The 27,884-nt window shown below is 48.1% G+C and overlaps 1 protein-coding gene across 4 annotated transcripts in view; it reads left to right on the forward strand.

The window, feature by feature from the left end:
* TRIM66 (tripartite motif containing 66) overlaps positions 1–27,884 on the forward strand; it is a 57,253-nt gene that overhangs the window by 17,102 nt on the left and 12,267 nt on the right. For 3 of the 4 annotated variants that reach the window (XM_004751917.3, XM_004751918.3, XM_004751921.3), the window contains 9 exons: positions 7,255–7,358; positions 8,842–8,989; positions 9,838–9,970; positions 10,276–10,392; positions 11,818–11,932; positions 12,504–12,650; positions 14,768–14,885; positions 16,271–17,172; positions 18,571–18,732. In XM_004751917.3, coding sequence (XP_004751974.1) covers positions 7,255–7,358; positions 8,842–8,989; positions 9,838–9,970; positions 10,276–10,392; positions 11,818–11,932; positions 12,504–12,650; positions 14,768–14,885; positions 16,271–17,172; positions 18,571–18,732 — 1,946 coding nt within the window. The remainder of the gene's footprint in view (positions 1–7,254; positions 7,359–8,841; positions 8,990–9,837; positions 9,971–10,275; positions 10,393–11,817; positions 11,933–12,503; positions 12,651–14,767; positions 14,886–16,270; positions 17,173–18,570; positions 18,733–27,884) is intronic. The other variant, XM_045065854.1, reaches the window with a different exon arrangement.

Consider the following 27,884-nt stretch of genomic DNA (forward strand, 5'->3'; position numbering starts at 1 on the left):
CTTTTGCAACCTTCCTGTGCTCTCTGCTTTTACGATTATCTTGTATTCCTAGCTTTGCCCCCCTCCTTATGTCTTCCCTCCAACTCAACCTTGCTTTTCCTTCCCTTTTCTCTCCCTGCTTGTGTTTGACTGTATCTCCCCCGGGGTGGGGGCGGGGAGGGTAGAGTTAGCTGCCAAGGGACACCTCCCAGGACCTTTGTGCATCAGAAACGTGTGTCTTCCCCATCTGAAGTCCTAATCCTCCACTTGTGACGGACAATTGGTCACTATGGCAACTGACTGTGACGTCACAGGATAAGGACTTCAGGTGAAGTGGCAGGAGCAGGTGAGTGTGTAGGAAATAGATTTTAATGTCTGTTGAAGGCCCCCCCCCCACACCCTCCTTCCGTGCCGGGGGCACGGAGGGCTATCTCGGGCTCCTGCTGATTTTTAAAATGATGCGGTGAGAGCGTGTGCCTGGCATCTGCGTGCTGCAGCAGTGTGGGGCTGACAGAGTGTGTCAACTTGAGCTCTGGGTGTGCAGGCACCGCTGCTGCGTGAGCCTGTTATTCCGTTCTGGATTGCTATTTTGATACCCAGATTGCATCATTCTTCCTACGTATAAACAGGGGGTCCCCAGGGCCCTGCAGCTACTCACTTCTCCACCAACACTGTTGTTGTGATGAGCTCTATTTAAATGAGCTGCCGGATCGGGGCAGATTCCAGCCATACATGAGCACTGTCATTTTGGGGAACATGGAGGGCTGAAGGATTTTTGGATCGAGTCCTAAAAGGCTGAGAGTGATGGCCTCCTGAGCCGTGCAGAGGGCGGCAGAGCTAGTTCCTGAAAGTTGAAAATCTCGTTTTCTTCCTTCTGAGCTTCTATTCCAAGGCACCCAGAGGATTAGGAAGGAGATGCAGCTAGGAAGAGAGTCGCCTCTTTGAGGTCTCCCTCTTGCTGCTCAGTTTGGGAAATTGCTGCAGAGCCTTCGAGATAAACAGGAACAGGAGGAGTCAACCAACCTTTTCTTGCAGGAGCGTCTCAGGTGAGCTGGAGAAACGCAGCCCTGGCTGAGGATATATCAGAGAAAGGAGAGGACCCAGGGTGCTCCCCTTACCCTACCCAGGACCCAGTTCCCCAAGGGTTAGGCCCCGCAGCCCAGCCGGCTGCAGCAAACAGGGTGGGTGTGCCTGGGCACTTGGTGAGCACCGTCCTTGGGGACCCGTGGTGGTCTCACCTGTCGCTCTTCTGACTTCTCTCCCAGGTGTCGCTCTCATCACAGGGCAGCAGGGCCACGGGTGAACCTGCTGGCAGCCAGGGGCAGGAGCAGCAGTCCCCATAGGATCAAAGTCTGCCTTTCTAGTAGGGACTAGGCAATCTCGGGAGTGGGTGCAATGTGTTCTAGAGGGGGGGTGCTGAATTGAGTTATGGGCTAGAAGGCTGCAGGGGCTTCTATGGTGGGGGGCTTAGCTGGTGCCTAGTACCTTGGGACTGTCCCTGGCTGGGAGGGCAGGAATGGGTAGTGAGGATGGCCAGCATGCCAGAGGATACCACCAGAAGGTTTGTTTTTTTTTTTTTTTTTTTTTTTCTCCTTGCCTAGTGACTGACAGAGGCATAAGGAGGTAGAATGTCTTACTTATGGATACAGAGGTAGATTGTCAGGGACTGCTCAGTGGTTCCAGGTAGCACCTATATTTTATAAGGGCTCCGTGGTTTTCAGCTAAGTCCCTCCCTCTCTCTAGGCATCCACGTCACCATCTGTATGGTGAGGGAATTGGCTACATACAAAAAGCTAGGTCTGTCCAGCTTTGGTTCTACAGGTGAGAGCTGCCAGGGGAGCATCAAGCTGCTTCTGAGGATGCCACTGCTCTGTGGGAGTCAGAGCTTGGGCCCCAGCTGTAAAGTTCCTTGGAGCGGTGGACAGGAGCTGTAGCATGAAGGACTTCTTAACCCTCAGTGGGCTGCATAGCACCGGGTTCAGGCTTAGGTACCTGGGGTTCATGTGTCCCTACCTGGTGAGCTGAACTGACCACCTCCTTGGGATGTTTCTCCCAGCCTAGCCTCCTGGTCCCCGGTTGCCTTGGTGCTGCTATTCATCTTTGAAGGGTGGACTATCCGGTCTTGACCCCCTTCCTTGCTGCCCTACTAAGTCCTGAGCTCAGCACACTCTAGGCCCTGGCAGCAGTGGTTGTCGTGCCGGAGTTCAGGCAGCTTCCCACGCCCTTAGCTCGTGGGTCCTCCAGTGAAGCTGGGAGTTAGGGTAGGCAGGATGTGTCCATCAATCCTCAGAGAAGCTAGGTGTCAGGACACCCTGCTGTCTGTCGGGGATCTGCCCTCTTCCCTTCCCTGCCAGAAAGGAGATACATCACAGCTGCATTCAGTACGTTTCCTAACTTTGTGGGGCCTCTTTAAAACTGGGTGGTCCTGCCCTTCTCAGCTGCATGGTATGGAGAAAGAGCTGTCAGGCTCAGGTTTGGGGCCAGGGGATGCTCTCTCTAAGGTGCTTGTTCTCAAACATGGTTGTATATTGTTATATAATATACAATTTTAACAATGGCTCATGCCTCGATTCCACCTTCTAAAACTTTGATTTAGATGATATGGGCTTGACATCAGGGTGTTTAAAGTGTCCCATAGGATTCAAATATGTAACAAAGTTTGAGAACCACTGGTTCTATAATATGAAACTATATCCAGATTTATTACCAGGCAGAAAAATTCTTCTTCACCTGCCTTTTCTCAAAGATCATATTTCTTAAAACTTGAAGCACGGATGGGCTGGCTCCCAGTTCCTTCCTTCTGGATTCGCATGATCCAAAGCTGGGTTCAGGTCATCATTAGAGTCTGATCATTATTATGGAATATTTTACTTATAATAAAATTATGGAATTAGTTAAAACTACCTTGTTTAAACTTGGAGTAGAGAGCTATAGCATAACAGAAAGGGCTGGGTTTTAGAATCAGGGAGACTTGGATTCCAGTCATTGGTCTGCCCCTGTTTTATATGACCTTTGCCAGGTGGCAACTTCTTGGAGCCTCAGTCTCCCCAGCTATGAAATGGGGACAAGGCCTGCCTCTCAGAGGTGGTTTCATGATTAAATGAGGTAACGTTCCTAAAGGTCTGGTGCGGGGAATGGTGGTAAGAGAACCATCTGCCCCACACCTCCCAGGGACCAGAGTGCTCACTCTTATGACAGGAGGACTGAACTTGGGCTTTCAGAGCTTCTCTCCCAGGCTCCTAGATCCCCAGGAGAACTCTGGTGCCTGTGACTTCTTTATTCAAGAGGCAGAAACCCCACTTGCTCTAGGAATGGTTGTGTGTGACCTTTGGGTCCTGGCTCTGCATTGCTCAGAATTGATATTCCTGTGTATGAAATAAAAGCTTAAGGCTATTACTTGAAAAATCCAAATAGAAAAAAGGAAGTGCACCTAAATATTTTATGTGATATGTGATTTAAATATGTATTAATAACTAAGTATTAAGTATTAAATGTTAAATATTATAAGCAGATGTTTGGTTATTTTATATGTACATCTGCAGCCCTACAGGTTCATGTATTCCAGCTGTCCCAAGTGAAACTTCAGGCATGCTTGGGTGGCTTAGTTGGTTGGGCATCCAACTCCTGATGTCAACTCAGGTCTTAATCTCAGTATCGTGAGTTCAAGCCCTGTGTTGGGCCCCAGACTGGGTGTGGAGCCTACTAAAAAAAAAAAATAAAGTAAAACTTTGTTTTGGTATTGACATTGAAGAATGGGGAACCCTCTGGAAACAAAAGCTCTAAGTTAGTACACCTTAATGGGGGTTAGGGGCCTTCTAAAGGAAGATAAGAATTTCTGGACAAAGATGGGACCTGGGGCACCTGGGTGGCTCAGTTGGTTAACGCCCAACTCTTGATTTTGGCTCAGGTTGTGATCTCTGGGTTTTGAGATTGAGCCCTATGCCAGGCTCCATGCTGAGCAAAGAGTCTGCTTGAGACTCTCTCTCATCCCTCTGCCCCTCCTGCTTTTGCCGGTGCTCTCTCATTCTCTTTTTCTCTCTCTAAAATAAACCTTGAAAAAGGAAAAAAAAAAAGATGTTGTGACCCAAAGAGAGCACATGTCCTCTGTGTCTGCTCTGGGCCCCATAGCCTCTCTGGGACCTGCTCGTACCACTGGCACAGCTCTCCAGCTCTGCTGTCTGCCATAGCTGCCCCTCTTCAATGGGATGAGCTTTTAGATGTAGGCCTCTCCTAAGCCATAAGCCTGTCCCCTGACTTGCTGACAAAGGGGATAAGCAGGTCACTGCTTGGCTCTCTGTCCCACCCAGTCTTGCCCAAGGGAATATTTCTGAAGCTTGGGTGCAGGAGGCAGAGGAATAGGGTTGGATAATCCACAATTCCCTGCTATTCCTATTCCCTTCATGTTAAGGATGTAGAAAGTAAGATTCAGGGGGAAAGGGGTCACTTTCTGGGGGTTACACAGATAGTGCCTGCTCTGGGCCTGGAACCCACATCTCCCAGTTCACAACCTTTCCCAAGCACTGCACCTCTGCTCTGGGTCAGACCTGATTCCTTTATCATCCTGGCTGGGTTTTTTCTCATTACCCTAAAAGCTTCCAGATGACTTCTTACTACTTTCAGTGGCTGTGAATGCAAGGAATACACATGGGATACCCAAACCCAAAAGAAATATAATTGTCCAATCTGCTAAAAATTATGCAATATCCTTTAGTGGCAATTGTGGATTATTTTTGTATGCAGACATATGAACAGATAGTTAAAATGCAATGTGATATTTGTCATACTAGAAGGATGTTCAGGGTGCTTTGGGAACCTAGAAGAGGGAATAATTAACTCATCCTGGGGGAAATCAACCTTGCTTCTCCAAGGTAGAACATTCAAACAGGTTTGGAAGGATGAATAGGAGTTTATCTGAAAAGGAGGGGAGAGGGAGCAGCACTTTCACAAACAGAGTTAGGTGGAGGTTTGATATTAAGAAGACAGCAGAGTTATTTGTCCTGGCGAGGACACAGGATGCGGGGCAGGTGAAACTGAAGATGAGACTAGAGAGGGGTAAAGCCAGTTTGGAGGGGCTATGAGCACCAGGATGCGGACTTTGGCATTTAAGCCCAGGGGCAGTAGAGGATGTGCTATGAGGCCTTGCCTGATCTCTTCAATTCTCTTTTTTCATGAGGTAAATAAGACTAATGTTTGGACATCTGCTTCCAGAGGCTTAGAAGCCTTGTGGAAATCATTTTCAAAAAATAGAGCAGCATTTCTGACCTGTGGGTAGATGAGGAGGATCTCCTCAGGATGAACCAGGTGGAAGGGAGGGACAGTCACCTGATTCTCCTGGGTGATGACACCTGTGAAGAGCATTCTTTTTCACCTTTGGCCACTGTTCTTGACAGGCAGGAGAATATCTGGGAAATGGCAGCTCCATGGCTCTGTGAAGTCTGAGGAGGGTTTCTTTGTGGGAGGTGTTGGGGGTGGAAGGGGAGAAAGAGTATTGAATTACAACTTAGTGTGATATTGTAGATTTTGATTTTTCTAGGATAGATCAGGTAGCTATTGCTGCATTAGGAGACACTCAAAATTTAGTAGTTAACAAAAGCTTTATTTATTGATGATTCTATAGTTCTGCAATTTGGACTGGGACTCTCTGGGTGGTTCTTAAGGGCTTGGTTAGGCTGGGCTGGGCTTGGTTAATCCCAGATGTGCTCACTGTGGTCACTTCAGTGTCTGTGTTCAGCTGGTGAGGCATTTGGGGCTAACAGGTTTATGATGAGTTCCAGTGAGCCCCTGAGACAACCAAGGTGTCAGTCTGCCTGGTCTCTCATCTTCCAGCAGCTCCAACCTGGGCTTGTCCATGTGGGTGGTCATAGAGTTCTGAGAGCAGAGCGGAATCATACAAAGCCACTTGAGGACTAGGCTTGGAGCTTGTTCAGTGTCACGTCTGCTGTGGCCGGAGCAGGTCATGAAGGCAGCCTGGCTTCCAAGGGTTGAAGATAGACTCCCCCTTATAATGGTTAGGATTGCACATGCATGGATGCGGTGCTGGAAGGGCTTGTGGCCATGTTTTCGCTCGTACCTCTCAGACTCTCTGACTTTGATCACCTGGGAGAGTTGAAATTGAGGTCCTGGCCTTGCCGTGAATGGGATATGAGAAAACTTTTGAATTTAGAATCAACATTTGTCGAGGATCAGGTGCTTTCTAAAGTATTACAGAATATAAACCTCATGGCAACTCTTCTTTTTCTCTTCCTATTTTACATCTGAAGAAACCAGAGCACAGAGGAGCTGAGTAGGATTAAGTGACTAGCCCAACCAAGGTCACTGGGTGGTAAACCTGGTATTTAGACTTCAGTTGGTCTGACTGCAACTGCCATTGTTTCATTTCGATGGTATGAGGCTGAGCAGATTGTAGTGGTCCTGCTGCCTTTGCTGCCATAGCCACCGCTTTCTGGGTGGCCCTTATGCCTGGGCACAGGCACCTGGCCCTACTCAGGAGCCTCATTTCCTTGCATGCAGTGGGTTTCTTGCTCTTGAGGTGGGCCTAAAGAGTACTCGAGTCTCTAGGGTGGCAGTCTCATGATGCTTATGTAGTCCAGGTACCCCTTGTGCTGGGGAAAGTTTGGAGACTGTTACATTTCTCTAGGAAAAGGAGATAGGACCAAATGTTCATGTTCACGGGTGAGACATGGGCAGTTCCTGCAGTGTGGCTGGATGGAGAAGGCCCAGCGAAAGCTCTCTGAGCCTCATGGGCAGACTGACTGGTATTGGCAGCAGCAAGAGAAATATACCTCCTAGATGAGTAGGCAGGGAGGCCTTGCTTTCTCGGGGGAGAGCTTGCTGGAAGCTCTAGCTGTGAGATCTTTAAAGTCATTCTGCTGTGTGGGAACCTTAGTGGCTGGATCTATGCCCTGGGCTAAACGGACCCCCTGGAGCTTGGCCAATAACAGGAGCTGGGCTCTCAGAGATAGGGAATGAGGAGTGGGAGCAGCAGGAAGGCACCCAGTTGTCAGAACCAGAACAGGGTTGGGCCTGTGATAGAATGGCTTGTGAAGGAGGGCAGGACCAGGCCAAGACAAGGATGCAAGGAGGTCTGTAGGACTGGCCCTTACTGAGGGGGCCATGTCCAGAGTACCTAGATGTTAAGTGCAGGCCATGACATCAAATGTAGTTCATAAGCGGCACTGGCACATACCTTGGTGTTGTATATTTAAAACCTTGTGTCTAGGCCTTATGTATAATCTGCCATGTTGCCCTGACTCTGCTTTTTTGCTCCCCTCCCAGAGCTCATCTCCTGTCCTGGGTGTAAGCGAGTATACCTTACCAGGGATGTAACTGAACATTTTTTCCTGCAGTGCGTTTCTACTGGGCAATCCAAGATGGCCAGGGTAAGTTAGGACGAGTAAAGAAACAGCTGATCCTTTTCAGAAATCTTGGGGACCCTGTTCATAAATTCACCGGTTCACCCATCACTTCATCTGACTTGTTACTCCTCCATCAATTTGCCTAATCATCCATCCATCCATCCATCCACCCAGCCTTCTCCCCTCGTCTCTCCTCCCCTTTCTTCCCCTCCCCTCTCCCTTTCTTCCTTCCTTCCTTCCTTCTTTTTATCCAAAGAGTATCAAAATACTTGAATTGGGGAAAGTAAAATGGGGATATTTTTCTCTCTTATATCTCTTACTGGAAAACACTAGTACTAAGCTTTTATCCTGCTCTCCTCCCCAAGCTGAAACTTATATACCAGCTTGAACTAAATGGGTTCATCAATCTTGCCCATATTTAGCAGCTAATACCTTTTTCCTGAGTTTCTGAAATTTCACATCACTTACTAACTAGCACCTCCTGCTCCTCCCTCCTCTGGGGTACCCTTGCCACTGCATTTGATCCATTTGCCCAGTCTACTTACTTGATCCTGTATCTAATTTTTATTAAATGTCTGGTATGTGTTGGGCCTTGTGCTGGGAGCTAGGGACACAGATACCCATGTTCTTTGCTTTCAAGAAATTCATAGTTTAATTAGTAAAACTTGTATTTCTCTTCTTTTTTCCCCCCAATGTGGGTTTGTCAGATGCCAGTAAGAGGACACTGTGAGAATCCACACCATTCTGATGGCCTGTGTTATTCAGGCCCAGACAGGCCAATTTTTTCCAAATCTCCTTTTTCCTCATGTTTTTACAATTAGCCCTGCAAGATGTTTGCTGACCGAATGAATGACCATCTGGACTAGGAGAGGACCAGGTTCTCTTGGGCCTTGACTCTGAGAGTTGTGGAGGCATGACTCTGAGAGTTGGTCTGCACTTGTTCTTTCTTGGTCATATATGATCATCTCTCTCTGTACTTCCACAGCTCTGACTGCTCCCTTTTTGCAGGCACACGGGATTTTCTGTTTTGCCTGTGCGCTCCCATTTCAATCCCTCATCTGCCTGGCAGACTTTTACTTGTCATTCCCTATCCAATCAGAAGTCACCTCCTCATGAAATAGTTCCTGGCACATCCTAGGCTGAGCCCCTGGGAAACCCCACTTTGCTTCCTTAGAACTTGATGTGGCCTTTTATCACAGCATCACCCACTGATGCTGCCAGTCCACCACCCCATGCAGGCTGTGCATGCCTGGGGAGCCTCCCTCTGCCTTACTTACTCGAGTGTCCTCATCTGCAGCATGGGACTTGGGGGAATAGCCCCCGAGGCCACTCTTGTTTTAGTCACAGAGGATGCTTTGCTTCACAAGCCACCTTTTGGCCCTCCCCAGAGGTTCTCCAGAATTGACTGCCCTCCAGGGAACAGCCCTCCAAGCTCCCAGCCCCTCCCAGAGGGCCCCCCACCCCCGGAGAAGGATGGGTCAGTAACTGCAGACCTCTGTGCTTGCAGAACTGCTCCGAGTGCAAGGAGAAGAGGGCAGCGCACATCCTGTGCACCTACTGCAACCGCTGGCTGTGCAGCTCGTGCACCGAGGAGCACCGGCACGGCCCTGCGCCTGGGGGCCCACTCTTTCCCCGGGCCCACAAGGGACCACCAGGTACCTCTCCCTGCAGTCCTCACCGGCTCACGCGCCCCGAAGCAGCGGCTCTTTCTTACCTTGCTTCCCTGCTGGGGGTGAGGGTAGGGGTGGCCTCCATACTTTTCCCAGAGGACACGACAAGTTCATGCTAGGCTCTCCCTTGTTGGGGAGACAGGGCAGGGAGGGGTGAGTATGAGCCAGAGGTGCAGAGAATAGTCATGAATTATCATGGGAGCTAGCTGAGTTCCCTACTTTCACCTTCATTTAGAGCAGTCATGCCTCACTTCTGTTTAGTGATTTGTCTAATTAAACAGCCAGGATCAGGGCTTATCCATTCATCCATCCAGTGCTGCTTGTTTTAAGTGACAGTCTCCTTGACCATCTTTGTCCAAGATCCTTGAACCGTGGGAGGGGTTTTACCTTTGTGACACCCACAGGAACCAGAGTTAATGATCCATGTGATCTGGCCTGGAACCCCTCCTTCCACCACCCCCCCTGCACCCCCCCTGACCCCTCCTCCCGCATCCTGGTAAGTGAAGAGGTTTAGGTTGAATTTTAGAGGATTCATTACTCGGCAGGAGATCTGTTGCTGCAGCAGCAAGCATCTTCCTCAGCAGTGGGCAGGCAGTGAGGGGTCTGGGGCTGGGCCGTGTGTGATTTCTTCACAGCTGGGCAAGTCCCACCAGGCTTCGCTCACATTCTTCCTTGTGCTCCAAAAACCTCACTGGCCCAGAGAAAGGCCTCTCTTCCTTCTTCCAAGTTCTTGGTATCCCCTGTGTTCATTGAGGGCTGAGGGCTGCTCAGTGAAGCTTACCTGAGAGTCTTCCTAAGCAAGAGAAGCCCACTTTCTCTATCTTCTCTGGCAGGAGTGAGTGGCGGTTCTGGGGACTTCGCTTTGTACTGTCCTCTACACACACAGGAAGTGCTCAAGCTATTCTGTGAGACCTGCGATGTGCTCACGTGCCATAGCTGCCTCATGGTGGAACACAAAGAACACAGGTGCGGCTGGCCGGCTGCCCCGAGGCGGCTCGGGAGGGCTCTGGACTCCACTTTGCTAGTGCTGGGCTCCCAGTGTGTCAAAATGTTCTCCCTGCCGGTGCTAATCTGGGGCCCTGAGACTGGAGTTTTTGTCTCTGCTCCCGCAGTAGGCCTTCTCTGGGAAAGGCCTAAAGGGCCAAGACTCAGCACTTTCCCTAGATATAATCCTAGCTTCTGTGGGCCAGGCTGAGACAATACATAGTGGGGGTTCTTGCTTGGCTGGCATGCTCAGCTCTCCTCAGCTTTTTCTTTGCCTCCTTCTTTAGGTGTAGACATCTGGAAGAAGTTTTGCAAAACCAGAGGATGCTTCTAGAAAGTGTGACCACACAGGTGGCTCATAAGAAATCCAGTCTACAGACATCTGCAAAGCAAATTGAGGACAGGTAACACATACTAACCCCTTGCCAATGCTGGAAATGCTTTGTTTCCTGACATCCTGGATCCCGATACCAGGTTATCAGATGTTGTACTTAGGAAGAATGCAAGGGGTTAAGCAGATGTGGGCATATGTCCCAGTAGACATATGTCCTGAAACTTAGAGGTCTTGGGGCCACTGAAAGGGCTTTGGGTCATCACTTAGTAGACAGAACCAAGCTAGATCAGAGTGAGCAGTGTGAGTTTGGGCCTAAGCACATGCCTTCTGAATGTGGCCATGACATAGCCAGGGGTAGGTGCTCAAGAAGGAGGGCATAGAGCAGATTCTGGGTTTATCATGAAGATGCAGTAAATCGGTGGCAATTTGCCCCTTATCCACCCTATCTGAGTGTCTTTTGTATAAATCTACAAGTGATATGGGGCCATTGATATTTAATGTGGGAAGAGGAATTAGTAGGAGCTCATCATGTAACAGGCACTAGGTTGGGCATCTATATGCATGATTTTGTATAATTCTTATAATTTTTTGAGTTGGATTATCTCCATCGTTTTGATTAGGAAACTGAGGTTCAGAAAGGAACACAGTTAGTCAGTGACTCAGCTGGATTTGAAAGCAGATCTGTGTGATCAAAGCCCACATTCCTTAAAAAAAAAAAAAAAACTTTACTGATATAATTTATATACTTTAACATTGCCCTTTTAATTTTTTTTTAAGATTTTATTTATTTATTTGATGATCAGAGATCACAAGTAGGCGGAGAGGCAGGCAGAGAGAGAGGAGGAAGCAGGCTTCCTGCTGAGCAGAGAGCCCGATGTGGGGCTCTATCCTAGGACCCTGGGATCATGACCTGAGCCGAAGGCAGAGGCTTTAACCCACTGAGCCACCCAGGTGCCCCTGCCCTTTAAAATTTTACAATGCAGTGGTTTTCAATGTATTCACAGAGTTGTATAAATCAGTATTACTGTTTACTTTTAGAATACTTTATCACTCCCAAAAGACACCTGATACACATTAGTAGTCATTCCCCATTCCCCCCAATGTCCCCAGCCCTTTGCAACCCCTAGTCTGTTTTCTGTCTCTGCCCATGCTCTTTTTACTGCATGGCATTGTTCAGTGACATAACTCACTCTCTCTGTGCTGCCTCCAGTGCTGTGTAATCAGTGAGCTACTGGGTTGACCTGAGTGTGGACCTGATACTTACCAGAGAAAACCTGGTCGAGCTTTGGGCCCTTGGCCCACTTAGATCCAGTGTGCTGCACAGTACCAAGGTTAGGGTGGTGAAGGAAGGTTATCCTTTCTTTATATTTGATGTCTGCTGGGCTCTGATTTTCACAGGCAGCCTCTAAGATATTGGCTGTTATGTTTGCTGTCTCTAGTCCCTCGTAGGCCCGGAGGGAGGAGCTCACCATGCTTTGTCATGTTCTGTTTATAGGATTTTTGAGGTGAAGCATCAGCACAGGAAGGTGGAAAACCAGATCAAAATGGCCAAGATGGTTCTGATGAATGAGCTGAACAAACAGGCCAACGGACTCATAGAGGAGTTGGAGGTATATGAGGACAGATGGGTCACGTGGATGGGTCAGTGTTCTCCCTAGGTCAAAAACCAGGCACATATCAAACTAATCCCAAGGCTCAGAGCTGCCTGAGCTGGAATTCAAATGTGCAATTTGCACAGCTCTCTACTGTTCCCTATATCTTAAAATGTCCAGTCTCATTTGGGAAACATGGCTCATTAAGGGCTAGAAAGTCAGTTCAAACTCCCATCAGTGCTATGGCTATAAGGCAACTGCCTTCCTGGGCTCTGCAGACTTAGAGCCTCAGAAAAGACAGCCACGAAACAAGTCATGCCCGAGAGATACAGACATTTGTTCACGTCCTCCTTCATTTATCACACATTCCCTACTGGCACTATACAATTCGCCCACCTTCCTCCCTCCTCTCCCGTGTCCTGCTGCTGCCCATGGCAGCACTCTGTCCCACTGTCATCCCCTTGGGGACACAGTCTCATCTGACTCCCATCAGGTTTCCCACCGAGACATGAGCCACTAAACTCCCCAAACAGGTAGACCAAAGTCCAAGAATAGGATGAGGGACTCTGTCTTCTCTGTCCATACCCAGGGCATTACTAATGAGAGAAAGCGGAAGCTGGAACAGCAGTTACAGAACATCATGGTCCTCAACCGTCAGTTTGAGCATGTGCAGAATTTCATCAACTGGGCTGTCTGCAGCAAAACCAGTGTCCCTTTCCTATTCAGCAAAGAGCTGGTAAGAGCTCCAACTCAGTAATCACTGCTTTAGGGTTAGTAAGTGAAAAGTATCTTTTACCAAACTCCACAGTGCCAAGGACAGGTGCTGAAAGAGTCCTGCTTACCTCCAGGCAAGTCAGGTGGGAAATTTTGTAGTTCTGTGTTAGGTCTTGGATTTAGGCATGAGCCTGGACACTAGCAGTGTTCTTTCCAGACATCCCAGGGACAGTTATTTGTGTTCAAATGGGGGCTTGTATTTGAAGGAGGCATTGAGGATGATGTTGAGGTGTTGGGTTTGTGAGGGTGGTGAAGACCAGGAGGAGTGAGAATTTTGAAATATGTTGGTGGGGTGTATATTGGGTTATGTTGGATCTAAAGTGCCTGCAGGGAATCTCAAAGGAGATGTCCCAAATCTGTTTCAATCGATGGGTCTGGAAGTCAGAGGGAAAGTCGGGGTTGGGGATAGAGATTTGGTAGTCACTGGGGAATTGGTGGTGCACTTTGGAAGAGTGTGTGAAGGAAGAAGAAGTTAAGACATCTGGAACCGAGGGGAATACTAGCATTCTCAGCATAGATGGAGGAAGAAGAAGAGGGAAGGATGGTGAGAAGCAACAGTCAGAGATGGATTACGGGAAAAGTAGGAGAGGGTGGTGCACAGAAATTAACAGAATTTCAGATTTCAAGTGGTCAATGTTATCGTTGCTACCTACGTAAAAGAGGATGAATAGTGAAGAGAAGCCTTGAGATCTGGGAATCAGGAGGTCCCAAGTGATCTTTTAAAAGAAATTTCAGCAAAGCAGGAGGGTGAACAGCTAGTATGGGGGGACTGAGGGGAGGAGAGGAGGAAGTAGAAACAGAAGTAAAAAGAAGGGAAATAAAGTAGCTTGAGAAGGGACAGAGTTGGGAGATTGATTTTAAGTACGGAAGACATTTGCGCGAGTGTATTTGGGAGAAGAGGTTGATGATGGAAGAGATGTGTGGTGGGGTGAGCATACTGAGGAGTCAGAGGGAGCCAGTTGACCCTAAACATAAAAGGCGAGGAGGGGAGGATGGGAAGGTCTCCATATAATGTTTGGAGGTAGGCAGGGTGGCAGTTTGGGGGCAGTTTGTCTTTTGTGTCTCTTTTTCTGAAGTAGGAGGTGATGAGAGGGTTAGGCACGGGGTAAGTGAGGCGAGAAGTGAGGAATTTAGTCACTGAGGACAGTGGAAGAGGAAGCCAATAAGAAAAGTAGTGATAAGAGAAAGGATAACAGGGTGTCCCCGAGGTTGGTGGTCATTGAAGTGACCCCAGATAACATGGCTTTGGGATAGCTGTATTGACCTAAAGTTAATGGACGGTGATGCGGAGGAAATTAGACCCTAGTGATATTGTGACTGCAAATGATGGGAAGCTGAGCTGGCCCTAGGGACTAATGGAGCGGGGCTTGGGAAATTCAGGGAGGCTAGGGAGCCTGCTCAGAAAAAGCGAGAGCTAGTTAGAACAGGGGTCAGGCATTGCAGATGAAGGTCTCTAGATGAAGCAGAGCTCTGGGTACAGTGCCCAAATGGAAAAGAAACGTGAAGGTGATTGACACTAAAAAGATGGAGGAAGAAGAGGCCAAGACGGTGACCAGGACATCAGTTAACTAGATGATAGCAGGGTGAGTTGGGACACTTGCCAAAGTCCTAGATGCATGGGAGAGTTCATGATAGGAGACGGATGCAAGGGATGAGGGAAGAGGAGAGCAGTTGATGAGGATGGGGGTTTTACATGTGGACAAAAGAATAGCAGTGGGGAGCTCAGAGAATGTCTGCCCCTATAGGGTTTCGCATTGAGGTTATGGAAGAATGACCAGAACTCTTCAGAGGGCTGCCAGGCAGGTGATCCTGAGGGAGAATTACCAACAGTTTAAGGCCTGAAAGAGAGAAGACTATAGGGAATCCAGAAACCTGGATAACCTGGATAAGAGGAGGGGGGAGGGCACAAGGGCAGGAGAAGGGATATGAAGATACCAGTGCAAGGAAATGAGCATATAGGGGACCTGAGGCTAAAGACCCATGGCTCCAAGCCCTTCAACCTGTCCAAAGAGTGAGGGAGAGGGAGTTGTCATTCAGGTGCAAGACGCCCACAGAAATGACCTTTGGTGCTGTTGTCAGATTGTGTTTCAGATGCAACGATTGCTAGAGACAAACTGTAACACAGATCCGGGCTCCCCTTGGAGTATCAGATTCACCTGGGAGCCTAACTTCTGGACCAAGCAGCTGGCTTCCCTTGGTGAGCCGGAGCCCATCCTGTGGGCTTTTACATAATTGCTAAAAATGAGGAGAGCACATCTGCTTAGCTTACTGGGTAGGTCAGTGTAAGCCCAAGAGAAAGGACTCCCTGAGACTGCCAGTGGTCCTGGAGTCACTCAAGAGACCCTTGTGTGGGTGTGGGGAGGAGGGTTGGGGGGAGGGGACAATGCCAACACAGACTTTTGTAACAGGACCATTTGAAATCTGAGCTTTCCATTCTGCATGAATGCCCTATTACCTTGGTTTCATTGCTGGAGAGGAGACAAGCCAGTGGCCCTGCTCTCCAGAATGCTGTGTGGCAGTGCAGGTGAATGTGTGTCTCTGTGGTTCTGCAGGGGGTATTAGTGTGTGTGTAGGCACAAAATGGGTATTAGCATCAGAGAGAGGGGTAGAGAAGGGGAAGGAGGGACAGTGTCACCCCCACTGCCCCTTGGAGTTGAGATGTAAGCAGATAATTTTTGAGCTTCCCTCCTGCAGTGATTTCCTGGCATTTAGTCTTAGGCAGAGTACAACTGAGGTCTGATGGTCTGATGTAGGTTTGTTATGCTAATGGCTACCTGCTGTCTTTGTTCTTGAACTTGACAGAGTGAAGAATAAAATTTAGGTTTATTTATTTATTTATTTATTTTTGCTTCCCTCTCCCCTTTGAATTAATTCCACAGACCTTTGGTGGGCCCCTGCTGTGGGTCAGCACCCCATGCTGGGCACTAAGGGACCAAAGGTGACTAGAACACACCTCTGGCCCTCAAGTTTCTGAGTCTTCCCCCAAGTAAGAATCATTGAAGCAATGAGCGGAAGAAGCCGTGAGACTGAGCTGGAGATAGATGCTGTCTGCTCATGCGCCAGGGCTTAGAGACCTCTGGATGATGCTGGCACTTGCTGCTGACATGATGTTGGGGTTCCCCGACTCCTTCCATCCTTCTTACCCAAAACACAACCCCCCAGACTTATATTTGGAGACTTGGTCATTTGTCCCACAGTCAGTTCCCCTTTGCAATTTTCCAGCCTGCTCCCTCCCCACCCCCAATGTTGATTTTTTTTCTTTTGTCTGAGTCTGTGTTCAAAAGGAGTGAGTGCTGTTTGAAGGAACCCATAGTTTTTCTAGTGGGATAAAAACAGAGTGAGACTGAGTATCTGGAAAAAGCTGAGCTAATTTCTCAACCACCACTGGCTGCCACAGGTCTGCATTGGTTCTATTGCTGGCAACATTCTAGGCTGAGCCTTGGAGATCAGGGTCGAATTTGCTCATCTCTGTGCCTGGTATAGGTTTATCAAATAATGTCCTTTGGTCCCAGGAGCTGGAAGTGGCAAGCAGGGAATAGTTGCAGGTTACCTTTGGAAACACTCTCTGTTCTGAATTTCCAGGCTGTATAACTACTGAAGGTGGACAGCTGTCCCGGGCAGATACTCCTGCTTATGGAGGCTTGCAGGGACCATCATCCTTTTATCAAAGCCACCAGTCCCCAGTGGCTCAGCAAGAGACTCTCAGCCACCCCTCACACAAGTTCCAGTCTCCAGCCCTGTGTTCCTCCTCTGTGTGCTGCTCCCACTGCTCCCCAGCCTCGCCCTCCCTCAAAGGCCAGGTCCCCCCACCCAGCATACACACAGCCCACAGCTTTAGGCAGCCCTCTGAGATGGCATCCCAACAACTGGGGTCTCTGCAGTGCTCTACCCTGCTGCCCAGGGAGAAGGAGCTGGCTTGCCATCCTCAGCCCCCAAAGCTGATGCAGCCCTGGCTGGAAACCCAGCCCCCTGTGGAGCAGGAGAACACATCCCAGCGGCTGGCACCACAGCTGACTTCCCAGCCAGTATGCATCGTGCCCCCGCAGGACGTTCAGCAAGGAGCCCATGCCCAGCCTACCTTGCAGACCCCCTCTATCCAAGTCCAGTTCGGCCACCACCAGAAGTTGAAGCTCAGCCACTTTCAGCAGCAGCCACCTCAGCAGCTGCCCCCTCTGCCCCCTCCACCGCCTCCACCCCAGCAGCCGCCGCCTCCCATACCTCCGTCCCAGCATCTGACCTCTAGTCAGCATGGGAGCCCTCCTGGGCCTGCCTGTTCCCAGAATGTGGATATAATGCATCACAAATTTGAGCTGGAGGAGATGCAGAAGGACCTGGAGCTTCTCCTTCAGGCTCAACAGCCCAGCCTACAACTAAACCAGACCAAATCTCCTCAGCATCTTCAACAAACCATTGTGGGGCAAATCAACTACATTGTGAGGCAGCCAGCGCCTGTCCAGTCCCAGAGCCAAGAGGATGCTGTGCAGGTGAGCCTCAGGGTGGCTGGAGAGGGGTTGGCAGGGGAGACACACATTCTCCCTGTCCTGGGATTACTCGGTAAACACAGCCTCTGCAGTCACTGGGTTGCAAGGGAACACAGTTTCTTCATCTGTGGGTGTCCTTGAACTCAGCGCTCACATTTCAAGTCCTTCCTGGACTCCACTGCCCATCTCAGGAAAGCTCCCCTAAATACAGTAGTCCTGACAGAGATCTAGGCTCAGTAGTCTCCAGAGTGGCCTGGCTTAGCCCTGCCCTCCTAGATGACACTAGGGACCTTGTCCATCAATAGAACCTTCCGAGCTGTGCCACATTCCTGCCACTGCCAGCACAGAAGGGAGGTTATCTCTTGTCTTTGAACCTCTCACTTCCGTTGCTGGGAACTTATGAATCTCAGATGGAAGGGGAGACCTTAAGGAGTGGAGAGCAGGTATGCAGTAATGCTAGTGGGCAGCATCTTTATTACACCACACAGCTGTAGACTTCAAATTTGTTGCAAACTTTCTAAGCTAGGTATGTTTTATATATAATCTATCATTTATTCTATCAAAAGTGTTAGGTAGGCATTGCCAATCATTTTTTATAGGCACAGAGGTGGGGGTTGGAGAGGGCAAGCACTTTGCCTAGATATCCTAAACACTGAGCGACAGAGCCAAGACTTGGATCCTGGTCTGCTGACTGTAATTCCGCAGGAGAGGCCTTGTTCTCTCCCCTGGGGTGTTGGGTGAGGGGTGATGAGTGCTGCTCCTCTCTTCTCTCAGCTAAGAGCCAATTCAGGGGGTACAGGTTGTACCTCTGGGATCTTTGCTGGTTTCCACATCTTCATCCGTAACTCGTGCTTTTCTTTTCTTCCAGACTTTCCTATTCTCGCCTCTTCTCTCTGTCCTTTCTCACTTCCCCCTGTGGTGTCTCCTTTAAATGTGTAATCACATTTATATCTTCAAAGCGGCTCTAGGGACTTTTACTTTATTATAAAATATAAGGCTTCACATTTATGCTTTAGCACTGACAATGTCAGATCATCTTCAGATGTCTCCCTCTGAGGCTCAGTTCCTTTGAGGAGATAGGGAATCATCCTGAGGATGGCAGAGAAAGGTCTAGGGTTCATTGAGGACCACAGGCAAAATGTAAGTCAGATGTGTTAGGATCACTATGGTGAATACAAGAGTTTGACCAGAATTCTCATTTTGGCTTCTATCCTAAGACTGTCATATTTGGATGTAGTCTCATGAAAAGTTTAGATAAGAGGATCGATCTTTCTGAAAAATTTCCAGCAGTTCACAATGCGTAGTTGGTGACAATGGGCAATGCAGGGTGGGTGTCAAGCCTTTGTCGCTGCTGCTGTTCTTTGCAGGAAAACCCACCCAAGTTCTTATTTTCTCCTTCAGGCTTCAGATGAGCCTTCAGCGTCTGAAGGTCCAAAGCCAGCTCTCCCTCTTGACAAGAATACTGCTGCTAACTTGCCCCAGGCTCCTGGGGAGGAAACCCCTCCCGGTGTCCCTCCACTGGACGGCACCATCCAGCACTCCTCTCCAAATGTGGTGAGAAAGGTACTAATGGAGCCTGCTTCCCCTGACCACATGGGACCCCCTGCCAGCCAAGACCCCAAGGACCTGGATGAGGATGACTGGGTGGGGGGAGGAGTGTCCCTGTTCCATCCCTGGATATTACACAGCCCTGACTCATGCCTTCTGTCCTAATGAGTCAGCAACATAGGTCCTCCTTCATGCTCATTTCCACTCCCACACGCACACTTGAAATGGGACCAATTGGGCTTCGTTTAGAGTATAAGGGGGAAGGAAAAGGGAAAGAAAGCCAATTCATGACACACTTACACTGGGCTTGGAATGGTGCATGGGCCTTCACGGTTCTGTGAAGTGATCGTCTCCATTTTCTAGCTGAGGTAACTGAGATTCAGGGCCCTATAGCTAGTAGATGAAAGGGCTGAGATCTATTTAAAATGAGGTTTGTCAGAATCCAAAGACTGAACTGTTTTTCTCTCTGCAACAAAAATGGGGAAAATATTTTATGTGGCTGCATGACCCAAAGTTGATGGGCTTTAGAATTGGAATCAGTGGAGTTTGTCGGGGTAGGGGGTAGGGGAGTGATCTGCAGCGATGTCCTGACAAGGTGACTGAGCCACTAGGGCACTGAGAGCTCTTGAAGATAAGCAACTGGAGCCCTTCCTGTCTGCTGACTTCCCTGCTTGCTACAGGGACATCATTTACTCTGGCAACTACCCAGAGCCCCACAACTCATCAGCTGTCCTCCCCATATCCCTGCCCTTCGCCCTCACCCCTCCATACTCCTAGCTAGAACCTCACTTGGCCCTTCCCGTCTCCCCTGTCCCTGTTCCACTACCCTTTTGCCTTCTCTGGTCTGGTTCCCTCGGCCCCCCTGCACTTCCAGTCAGCCGTGTGCTTGAAGCCGTGTCAGGTGTTGGGTACCCCCAGCCTGTGCACTCAGCCCTGCACAAGGCTCTGGCTCTGTAGCCCCAGTTCTGCAGCTGTTCTGTGTTCCTGCCCCTCACCATATTTCCCCCAGCACCATCGCCACGTATATCTTAGTCTATCCCAGTGATATGTGAGAAGAGACTGCAGAAAAGTAAAAGATGCAAAGATGAAATGGTAACTTGGAAATCCCTGGTGGCTCTTGAAGTCTGGCTAGGCCTCTAGTATTACTGGGTTTTGGTCTGTGCTGGGCCTGTCCTGCCCTGTTAAAACAGTTTGGCCTAGAGGCCATAGAGATGCTATAAATGGACTCTTTGTGGCTCTCAGGGGTTTAACTTTTTAATACTTGGGCCACTTACCTATCCATCTGTCCAGTTTATTTATTCACTCAATGTTCAAAAAATATAGATCTGTCTCCTACTATGTGTCAGATGTTTTGCTAGGTGTCAGGCACATATCGGTGAATAAGAGTCTCACATTGGAGCTTACAGTCTAGTGGGAGAGACAGATGGTTAAATGAGCAGCAACAATAAATGTGATAAAGTGCTGGGATAGCCACTGGGGTAGAGAGAAGGAGCGTGTAACATTGGAAAAACTATTCACAGAGAACTTCCTAGGGGACATGATTTTAAGCTGAGATTTGAAGAAGTCAGGCTAGTGAAGGGAGATGAGGGAGAGGGCTGGACTAAATAATCAGAGGGAACGGCCAGTAGGAGGGTCCAGAAGTGAGAGAAAGCCTGGGGTACGTCAGGGGGTTTCAGAGTACTTGGCTTGGTGGGAACATGAGGTGGACTGAGGAATGGGAATGGAAGCAGACTGCTTGGAAGGCCCTGTAAATTGTGCTCAAAGTTTAGCATTTAGTCTTGGGAATTGTGTTGTGAGGAGTGAAGGAAGGATTTCTTAGCAAGGAGGGACATGGTTTGAATTAAATTTTAGAAAGGTCACTTTAGCTATAGGAAGGGAGACCAAAATAGTACAGAGGAGAACAAGGAGAGATTGAATGGAACCAGCAACAATGGGTATAAGGAGGAAGCATGGACTTCAAGAGATCAGATCACAGGAGCTTTTGGACTTGGAGTCTGATTGGTGATGGGAAGTGATGGAGAGAAGGTCCTTTGGCTTGACATCCAGGTTTGTCTTGCCCACTGGGTTGCCGTTCACTGAGGTGGGAGCATGGGAAGAAGAGCCTATTTTGGGGGAGGAAAAAAGGTATATTTGAATTGTTGGCATTCTCCTGTGGAAGCTATATAAGAAGATGCCCAGAAGTTAGCTAGCTCTTGATGTCAGTAGTTCAGAATGAAATATGGGGATTGGCAGTGCTCAGGGGTTAGGAGAAGCCGTGTACAAATTGCTACTGCTTTAATGGGGCCTGCTTCTGTTTCTATAGACAGTACGGAGGAAAGGAGGGGAGCGTGTGCAAACATGAAGTCTTTGTGCTCGTGTGGGTGGCCCACAGGGCTCTCTGAGCATCAAGGGGATGCTACTGTGTGGCTCTGGGTTGGCAGTGGGGTTAGTAAGGTCCTAGGAACTCGAAAGTCCTCATTTGGAGCTATCTCTGGCCCTTATTAACCTGGGCTCAGGGAGAGGTTCAGAGGAGTATGTGGCCTGGCCCTTTCCTGATAATTTTGTAGGCTTCTTCATGGCTTTGACTCCCCACCCCCACCAACCACAAAAAGAACCTCAGTGTTGCCATCCTGGCTTAGAGGAGTCTTTGGGTCTACTTGACTGAGAGAGTTACTGGTTAGACACAAAGCTACCAAAATAAGAAAAAGGACTTTCTTTTTTGAGGGAATTCATTGCCTTGAAGCTGGGATTGGGTATGGTGGAGGGTGAGATGGTTGAGAACATGGAATAACATTTTGAGTATCTTATCATTGAATGATAATACTTTGTATAGCATTTTTCTACCTGTTCCCTTAGGTTTTTACATGGAGTATTTCATTTTATCTCTTTGTTTATCCTAGAAGTACTATGAGGAAGCCACTTTCATATTCCCCTTTGAAAGATGTGGAAACTGAGACACAGAGAGGTTAAGTGACCCACCTAAGAGCTATACAGCAGAGCATTGAAAAGTTAGGACCAGAGCACAGGTTCCTGACCCTGGCCGTGCTCAGGGGCTAGGTTAGATCGCCTCTCCTTGGGCACTGCCGTGGGAGAGTCAGGACTCCATCTGGCCTCTCATTTGCTGGATTTTCCTCTTTACACTCATTGGGAGTAGCCTAGGCCCTGCTGGGGAGAGGTCTTAGGACCCAGCTTCGTCTGGTTATCTGGTCAAGGTGTGTTAGCCTCCAGCCTGCTCCTAAGCCCGTGATGGCCTGCAAGTACCAGGAAAGTCAGAGGTCTATGGGAAGGCCACAGAATGGAGGAAGCCGGGGCAGCCAGCGCCCCTCTGAGTATTCTGCAGGGACTTGGTCTGAGCTGCCGACTGACATTCCGTCACCACGGGGAGGACTTCAGTGACAGCACAGCAGCTGCGCACATGCCCTCTCGAGTTGGTGCTAACTGAACTGCTGGTGAAAGCATTGCTGCCGAAAAGTGAGATAGGCAAATTTTTGAAGGATTTTCTAGTGGCTTGAGCTCTGCTCTCTCAGAGGCAGCGACGCCTACTACCTTCCCTGTATCTAGCAGGGTGTTCTGGAATGAATTTTGACATCTGTCTGGCCCTCGCAGTTGCCTCATCTTGGTTTAGCCACTCTGAAGAGACCATGGTTACAGCGTGATGACAGAACTCCTTACATCCTGAGTAAACCCGGAAGGCATTTTGATGGCTTCATTTGTACTTTTGAACGAGTCAACTGATGAGAAACACACACACTGTCTTCCTCAGAGCTCTTGTGGAGTCAACGATGTAGGCATCACAGAGAGCCTATCTGAGCCCAATTCAGCTGCAGGAGGACCTCTCTTCTGCTTACATGTGGTCTACATCCTCTGCAGGAGGCTGAGAGACCACCAGGATCCTGCTGATGGCTTCAGAGGAATCTGAGATTTATTTTTAGCAAACGATGCCTAAGCAGGAGGCTTTCCTGTGGTCTGCATTAGTAAGAGTGACGCAGAAGAGCGAGGGATGATGACTCACACAAGCATTCACTTCATTACCAAAGCACTCTGATGCCTGAGCTCACAATCTGATTCCTACAACTCAGATCTACATTAGCATGTGGAGGAGGAAATTAAAGCCCAGTGACGGGAAGTATCTTGCTTAAACTCATTCTCTAAATCCTGGGTTTCATAAGGAAATACGGGGTGTCCTGCCTTCATGGTCTCCAATTCACGTCTGTGGGCCAGATCATGGCTTCTCAACTCCAGCAATGGTCTTTTCTTTAAAGCTCGGCCTCAACAGCAGAACTTGGTCAGAACCTTCCCAGGGCCTCAGGAGGCTTTCTTAGGGCACAGCCCAGGTTCTGGTCAGCAGTTAGCAATTGCAGAACTGTACAGAGATCTGCTCTGTGCTGCTCAGAAGCTAAGCCAAGCATTCCTCAGGTCTGGCTTCCTGAATTTCACAGCCTCTAGGAAGGGTCTTTTCCTCAGTTCTAGCTCGATTTCATTCACAGACCAAATCTAAGATCCTTGTCTAGGTCTCCTGGTCCGTGAGAAAACGGGTCCTTGTTTCTGGGCCCTGAATTTCCTTACACTGGACTGGCCAAAATATCTCTGGGCAAATTCTCCTAGTCTCCAAGGCTTGGGTTTTGGGGGTTCCACTCATTCTGGCTTTTACTTCAGGTTTACTGGAATCCACTTGTTCTTTTTCTCTTCCTTCCCCCTTAGACTCTGGAGTCCTCTTTGCTTTTCCTGTCCTTCCTGAATCATCAGGGCGCAGGGCACTCTTCAGCTCGTCTCTCTCCACCACCCATTAATGTTTTCCCATTTGACTCTGGTCAGTTAATATATGTTACCATATCCACAGGAGTAGCCTTAATTTGCACAAGAGCTTTTTATGGAGTTGGGGGAGCACTCACTGTTATTAAAGGGCAACAACTTATGAAACCACTTGCTAGGAAAGTTAGTTCCTTCCTCAGATGTCTGACTCAGTTGTTTGAAAATCTACTAATGTTCAACTAGTCTACTTGACGTGAAGCTGTCAAAACACTCAAATATTCCAAGATTTAATTCATAAGTCTGTTTATCTCAATCCTTGTCTTCTTATCTGTTTCCTTCAGCCAAAGTGAAGGCCTTTAGTGTGTTTCCAAGATAGTTTCCAAGTCATTGCCCCTTCTCCTGTGTATGTTTACAGGGTGGTCAGTCTTTAACAATTCTGATGATTGGGACAAAACCCTAAAACCAGAAGTGAGCAGGTGAAGCTTCGGAGCAGCAATGAGAACAGAGGTCATACACCCACACATCCTATTTGGTGTGAGATCATAAGTCCCTGCTCAGATATCTAGACAGAGGTCTTGACTGCAAGCTTAGTTATATGGTTTCCTCTAGAATTTTTCATTTTCCTGCATTAGAGCAGTAAGCAGGGTAGTAGCAAGGAGTTGGGATTTCTGTAATGGCAGCTAACGACAAGGGAGAAGACAGGAAACATCACCTGGGAAAGTGCCACACTGGGAGGTCATTTGGCGAAGGGACAGGCTCAGTCCTACAGACCTTAAAGCATCACTGAACTGCAGCCTACTCCAGCAATAGAAGTCCATCCAAGTTCCTTTATGTCACTAAGAATGGTGTAATGAGGCTCCATGTACTTTGTTTATTATGACAAGGTGGTGTGTAAAGTTTTAGAAGTACTCCTAAGATATTTTAAAGCCAATTGCATTTGTTACTGAAAAGAGGTATGTTTCAGATACTTGGAAAATTAATTTCTGTGGAACACCACCCTATTTGTGCTACTCTATCCCCAGCAATATTATCTTGCTGTAAGAACCTGGAACTTATATTAAACTCAGGGCATGTGCATTAAGTGTCTGTTTATTGACTTCTCTATCATGTCTTACTAGACTACTAGCTTTATGGCTGATGGCACAAAATCAAAACCAGCCAGAAGATTTTTAAACCTTCCTAGTCTTGGGCCTATATACGCTTGGGAAATCTGTGAGTGATGACTCTGTGTCTCAGTTTCCTTTTCTGTTGAATGAAGGAACCATGCTTTCTCTGAATTTCGATAATACCGTGTGCCAGTCATTGCAATAATGTAAGCACATTGAACTCCAGAACAAGATCTGAATGGTGAGGATGGGGGGAGGGGAGCACCAGGTGGAAGAGCAGAGGTCAAACAGGAGACAGGCTAGGTGGGTGAAGAACTGCATAGGTGACTAGTAAAAGAGCCTGAAGGTCAGACAGTTCAGGGAGGTCATAGGTCAGGCACGTTGTGAAGGCAGGTGGTTCAGACAGCTACATTCTGTAGGTTTCAGGTGGGATAATTTAGACAGGTCACAGGTCAGGCAGGTGGAAAACAGATCAAGGAAGAAAAATAAGAGAGGAAAGGAACAGAGATAGGATCATGCAAGTATGGGAGAAGGAGAGAAAATTAGGAGCAAGCGATGAGATGCTAGGTAAGAGGCTCAGGGCAGTCTCCCCTTGTACCCCAGTGCCTGAGCTTATTATCAGAGTCAATATTTTTGGCATTTTTGACTTCTCTTTCTGTCCTGATCTAGAAAATAGTTTATTTTCACTTGCAAACCTCAAAATACATATTTTTACCTCATGAAATCTGTAGGTTTTGTATGTGAAGAAGGCAAGGTATCTGTTATGTAGCTGACAACTTGGGAAGCAGTTGCTCTATACAGACCTTACAGCTGGCCATATAATTTTGCCTCCTCACATTGCACCCCTGAAGGATCCTGGGTGCTAGAGAGGGCAGGCAGCATCATCTCCATGGAGGGATGAGCTTCTCCTGGGTGTGCGACACCAAATGTCAAGTGCAGCCACGTGCCCAAGCCTGGCATGCTCTCAAGAAGCCCCATCCTTCCTTCCAGACCCTGGAGACCCAGCCTCCTTTCCTAGCCCTGAAATTTGGCCCTCTCCTTCTCCCTACTCACCTAGTAGCACTGACAGCAGGGTAGGATGGAGGTTCTCAATCCTCTCTTTGTTCCTGCACAAGAAATATTTCCGTGTGTGTGTGTGTGTATTTTAAGATTTTATTTATTTGTCAGAAAGAAAGAACATGCACAGGCTGGCAGAGTGGCAGGCAGAGGCAGAGAGAGAAGCAGGCTTCCCACTGAGCAAGGAGCTCGATGCGGAACTCGATCCCAGGACCCTAGGATTGTGACCTGAGCCAAAGGCATTAACCCACTGAGCCACTCAGGAATCCCTTGTTTTTATATTTTGTACCTCTTCACTCCAGAGAGCCAAATGAAATATCAACAATACCACCACAGTATACCTGTGTTCCTGAAATGCCACTGTATTTGTGTAGCCTGTAGAAATGGGGTGGGGCTGGCTTCCTCCTTGCACTTCCTCTGAGATCCTTCTCAGACTTCTCACGTGGATGTTTCTCAGGTTCTTTTTACCACTACCAGAGCTTCCCCCCACTTCCTGATGGCCTTGGTCTCCTTGAGGTTGGCTGTGGATGTGGACATGAAGAAGACTAGTTTTCAGTATCTTAGGACATGTTATTGACCTGGTGCTATAGGAGCAGGTTCAGCAGGCCCAGCTCAAAATAAACTCTGATGGAATTTCCATAGTTCTTCCATGGCTCAGTCTGCATACCCTCCTCTATCATTACATTAAGTCACACTTCATGATATGCAATAAGTAATCAGGAAAGGAAGTTGATATCCTACAAAAGCATCCTGCCGCTAATCTGCAGATAGAGGTGGAGATAGCCTACCTCTAATCTGGGGAGTTTTTGTCCTTGGGAATTTCATGTTGTGCCTATTTTGTGACATACAGCACCTGACTGTTTTTACTTGGGATTGCCACTGGCAGTTATTTGGTGCCCTTCATGCTTGGCACCAAGGATCTCAAAGAGCCATCTGTGTCTTTCGCAGACGAAATGACCACCAGAGCTGCAGAAGATATACATGTCAAATGGGGAAAGGCTGAAAGAAACCAACTCAAAGGATTAGACTGTCATTTATTACAGAAGGGATTGCAACCATCACTGGGCATTCTTGTCTTTAGATAAGGAAAGATAGAATCTTAAAATGCTGTAGTGTGTAACCAGGACAGCGGGGATGCCAAGGGGAGGCAGGTTACGGCATGTTTGAGATAGCTCTTCCATACTTAATCTACCCAGTTTGTTTTGCGTTTCTCCCCAGACCACCTTCTCCTCAGTATTTATCTTGGGACTTCGACTGTAGAGCAAATTGGAGCCTTTTTATCGAACACTATTGAACTACCAAGGAACATACAAAAAACAAACTCTGGGGAGACAAAGGGCATTTATATTTAGCTCGTCTGCTTTTTAAAATTGAGAATTAAGAATAGAACATAAAAGCTTTACCAAAGCAGTGAAATAACAAGGGGAAAGCATTGGGAGGGAAGAGAAAGAGGTGATAAGAAAACGAAAAACAGGAGAGGAAGAGAGAGACGGTTGAAGAAAGCAGGCAAAGTAAGGACAGTGGCTGAAGCAGAGTGTGGGAGAGGGGAAGCTGAGTTCCCACAGAGAAGGACCAAACCAGACAGGCCATGGTCAAGACTGTGGCTTCAGCGCCGAAGATCTGGATTCTAAATCTGTAAAAATCCCACGTCACATGTCATGCTTATTTGTTGAAACATTGAAAGGATTGCCCCAAGATCAGAAATAAGACTAGGATGGCTCCTCTCACTAGTTTCATTTGACCTGGTCCTCCTGTACTTAGCTGGCAGAGTAAGGCCGGAAACACAAATGCAGGAAAAGGAAGGAGTAAAACTTAACTAATCACGGATGACAAGATTTGTGTGCACAGAAATTCCCCAGGCGACTTCAGCAAGGTCTCTGGGTACAAGGTCAACCTATAAAAGTCAATTGCATTTCTATGTATGAGCACAAATAAAGGGAAAATGGAGATTTACAAAGTGATGTGTTCAACTGCATAAAACATTTCAGATGCCTTGCCGAGCCTCGTTTTTCTCAAGTATAGGGTTAGGGCCGCAAGAACAACACTAACAGTCACAATACGAGGGGCAGCAGCGGCCGTAGCTGGGGGTCACAGAGTACCTGCCATGTGGCGGACAGTGTTCTAACCCTTTACCCTTGTCACCTTCACAACCACCCTTTAACATTTGTGATGAGGATTTAGTGAGGAAATGTATGTAAGATACTTAACAAATTTCCTCACATGTAATAAATGATCAATAAATGTTAGCTATATACAGACAATCATGATTTTAGA

Source organism: Mustela putorius, unplaced genomic scaffold, assembly GCF_011764305.1.
Source record: "Mustela putorius furo isolate JIRA1106 unplaced genomic scaffold, ASM1176430v1.1 tig00003859_pilon_pilon_pilon, whole genome shotgun sequence".
Classification (NCBI taxonomy): domain Eukaryota; kingdom Metazoa; phylum Chordata; class Mammalia; order Carnivora; family Mustelidae; genus Mustela; species Mustela putorius.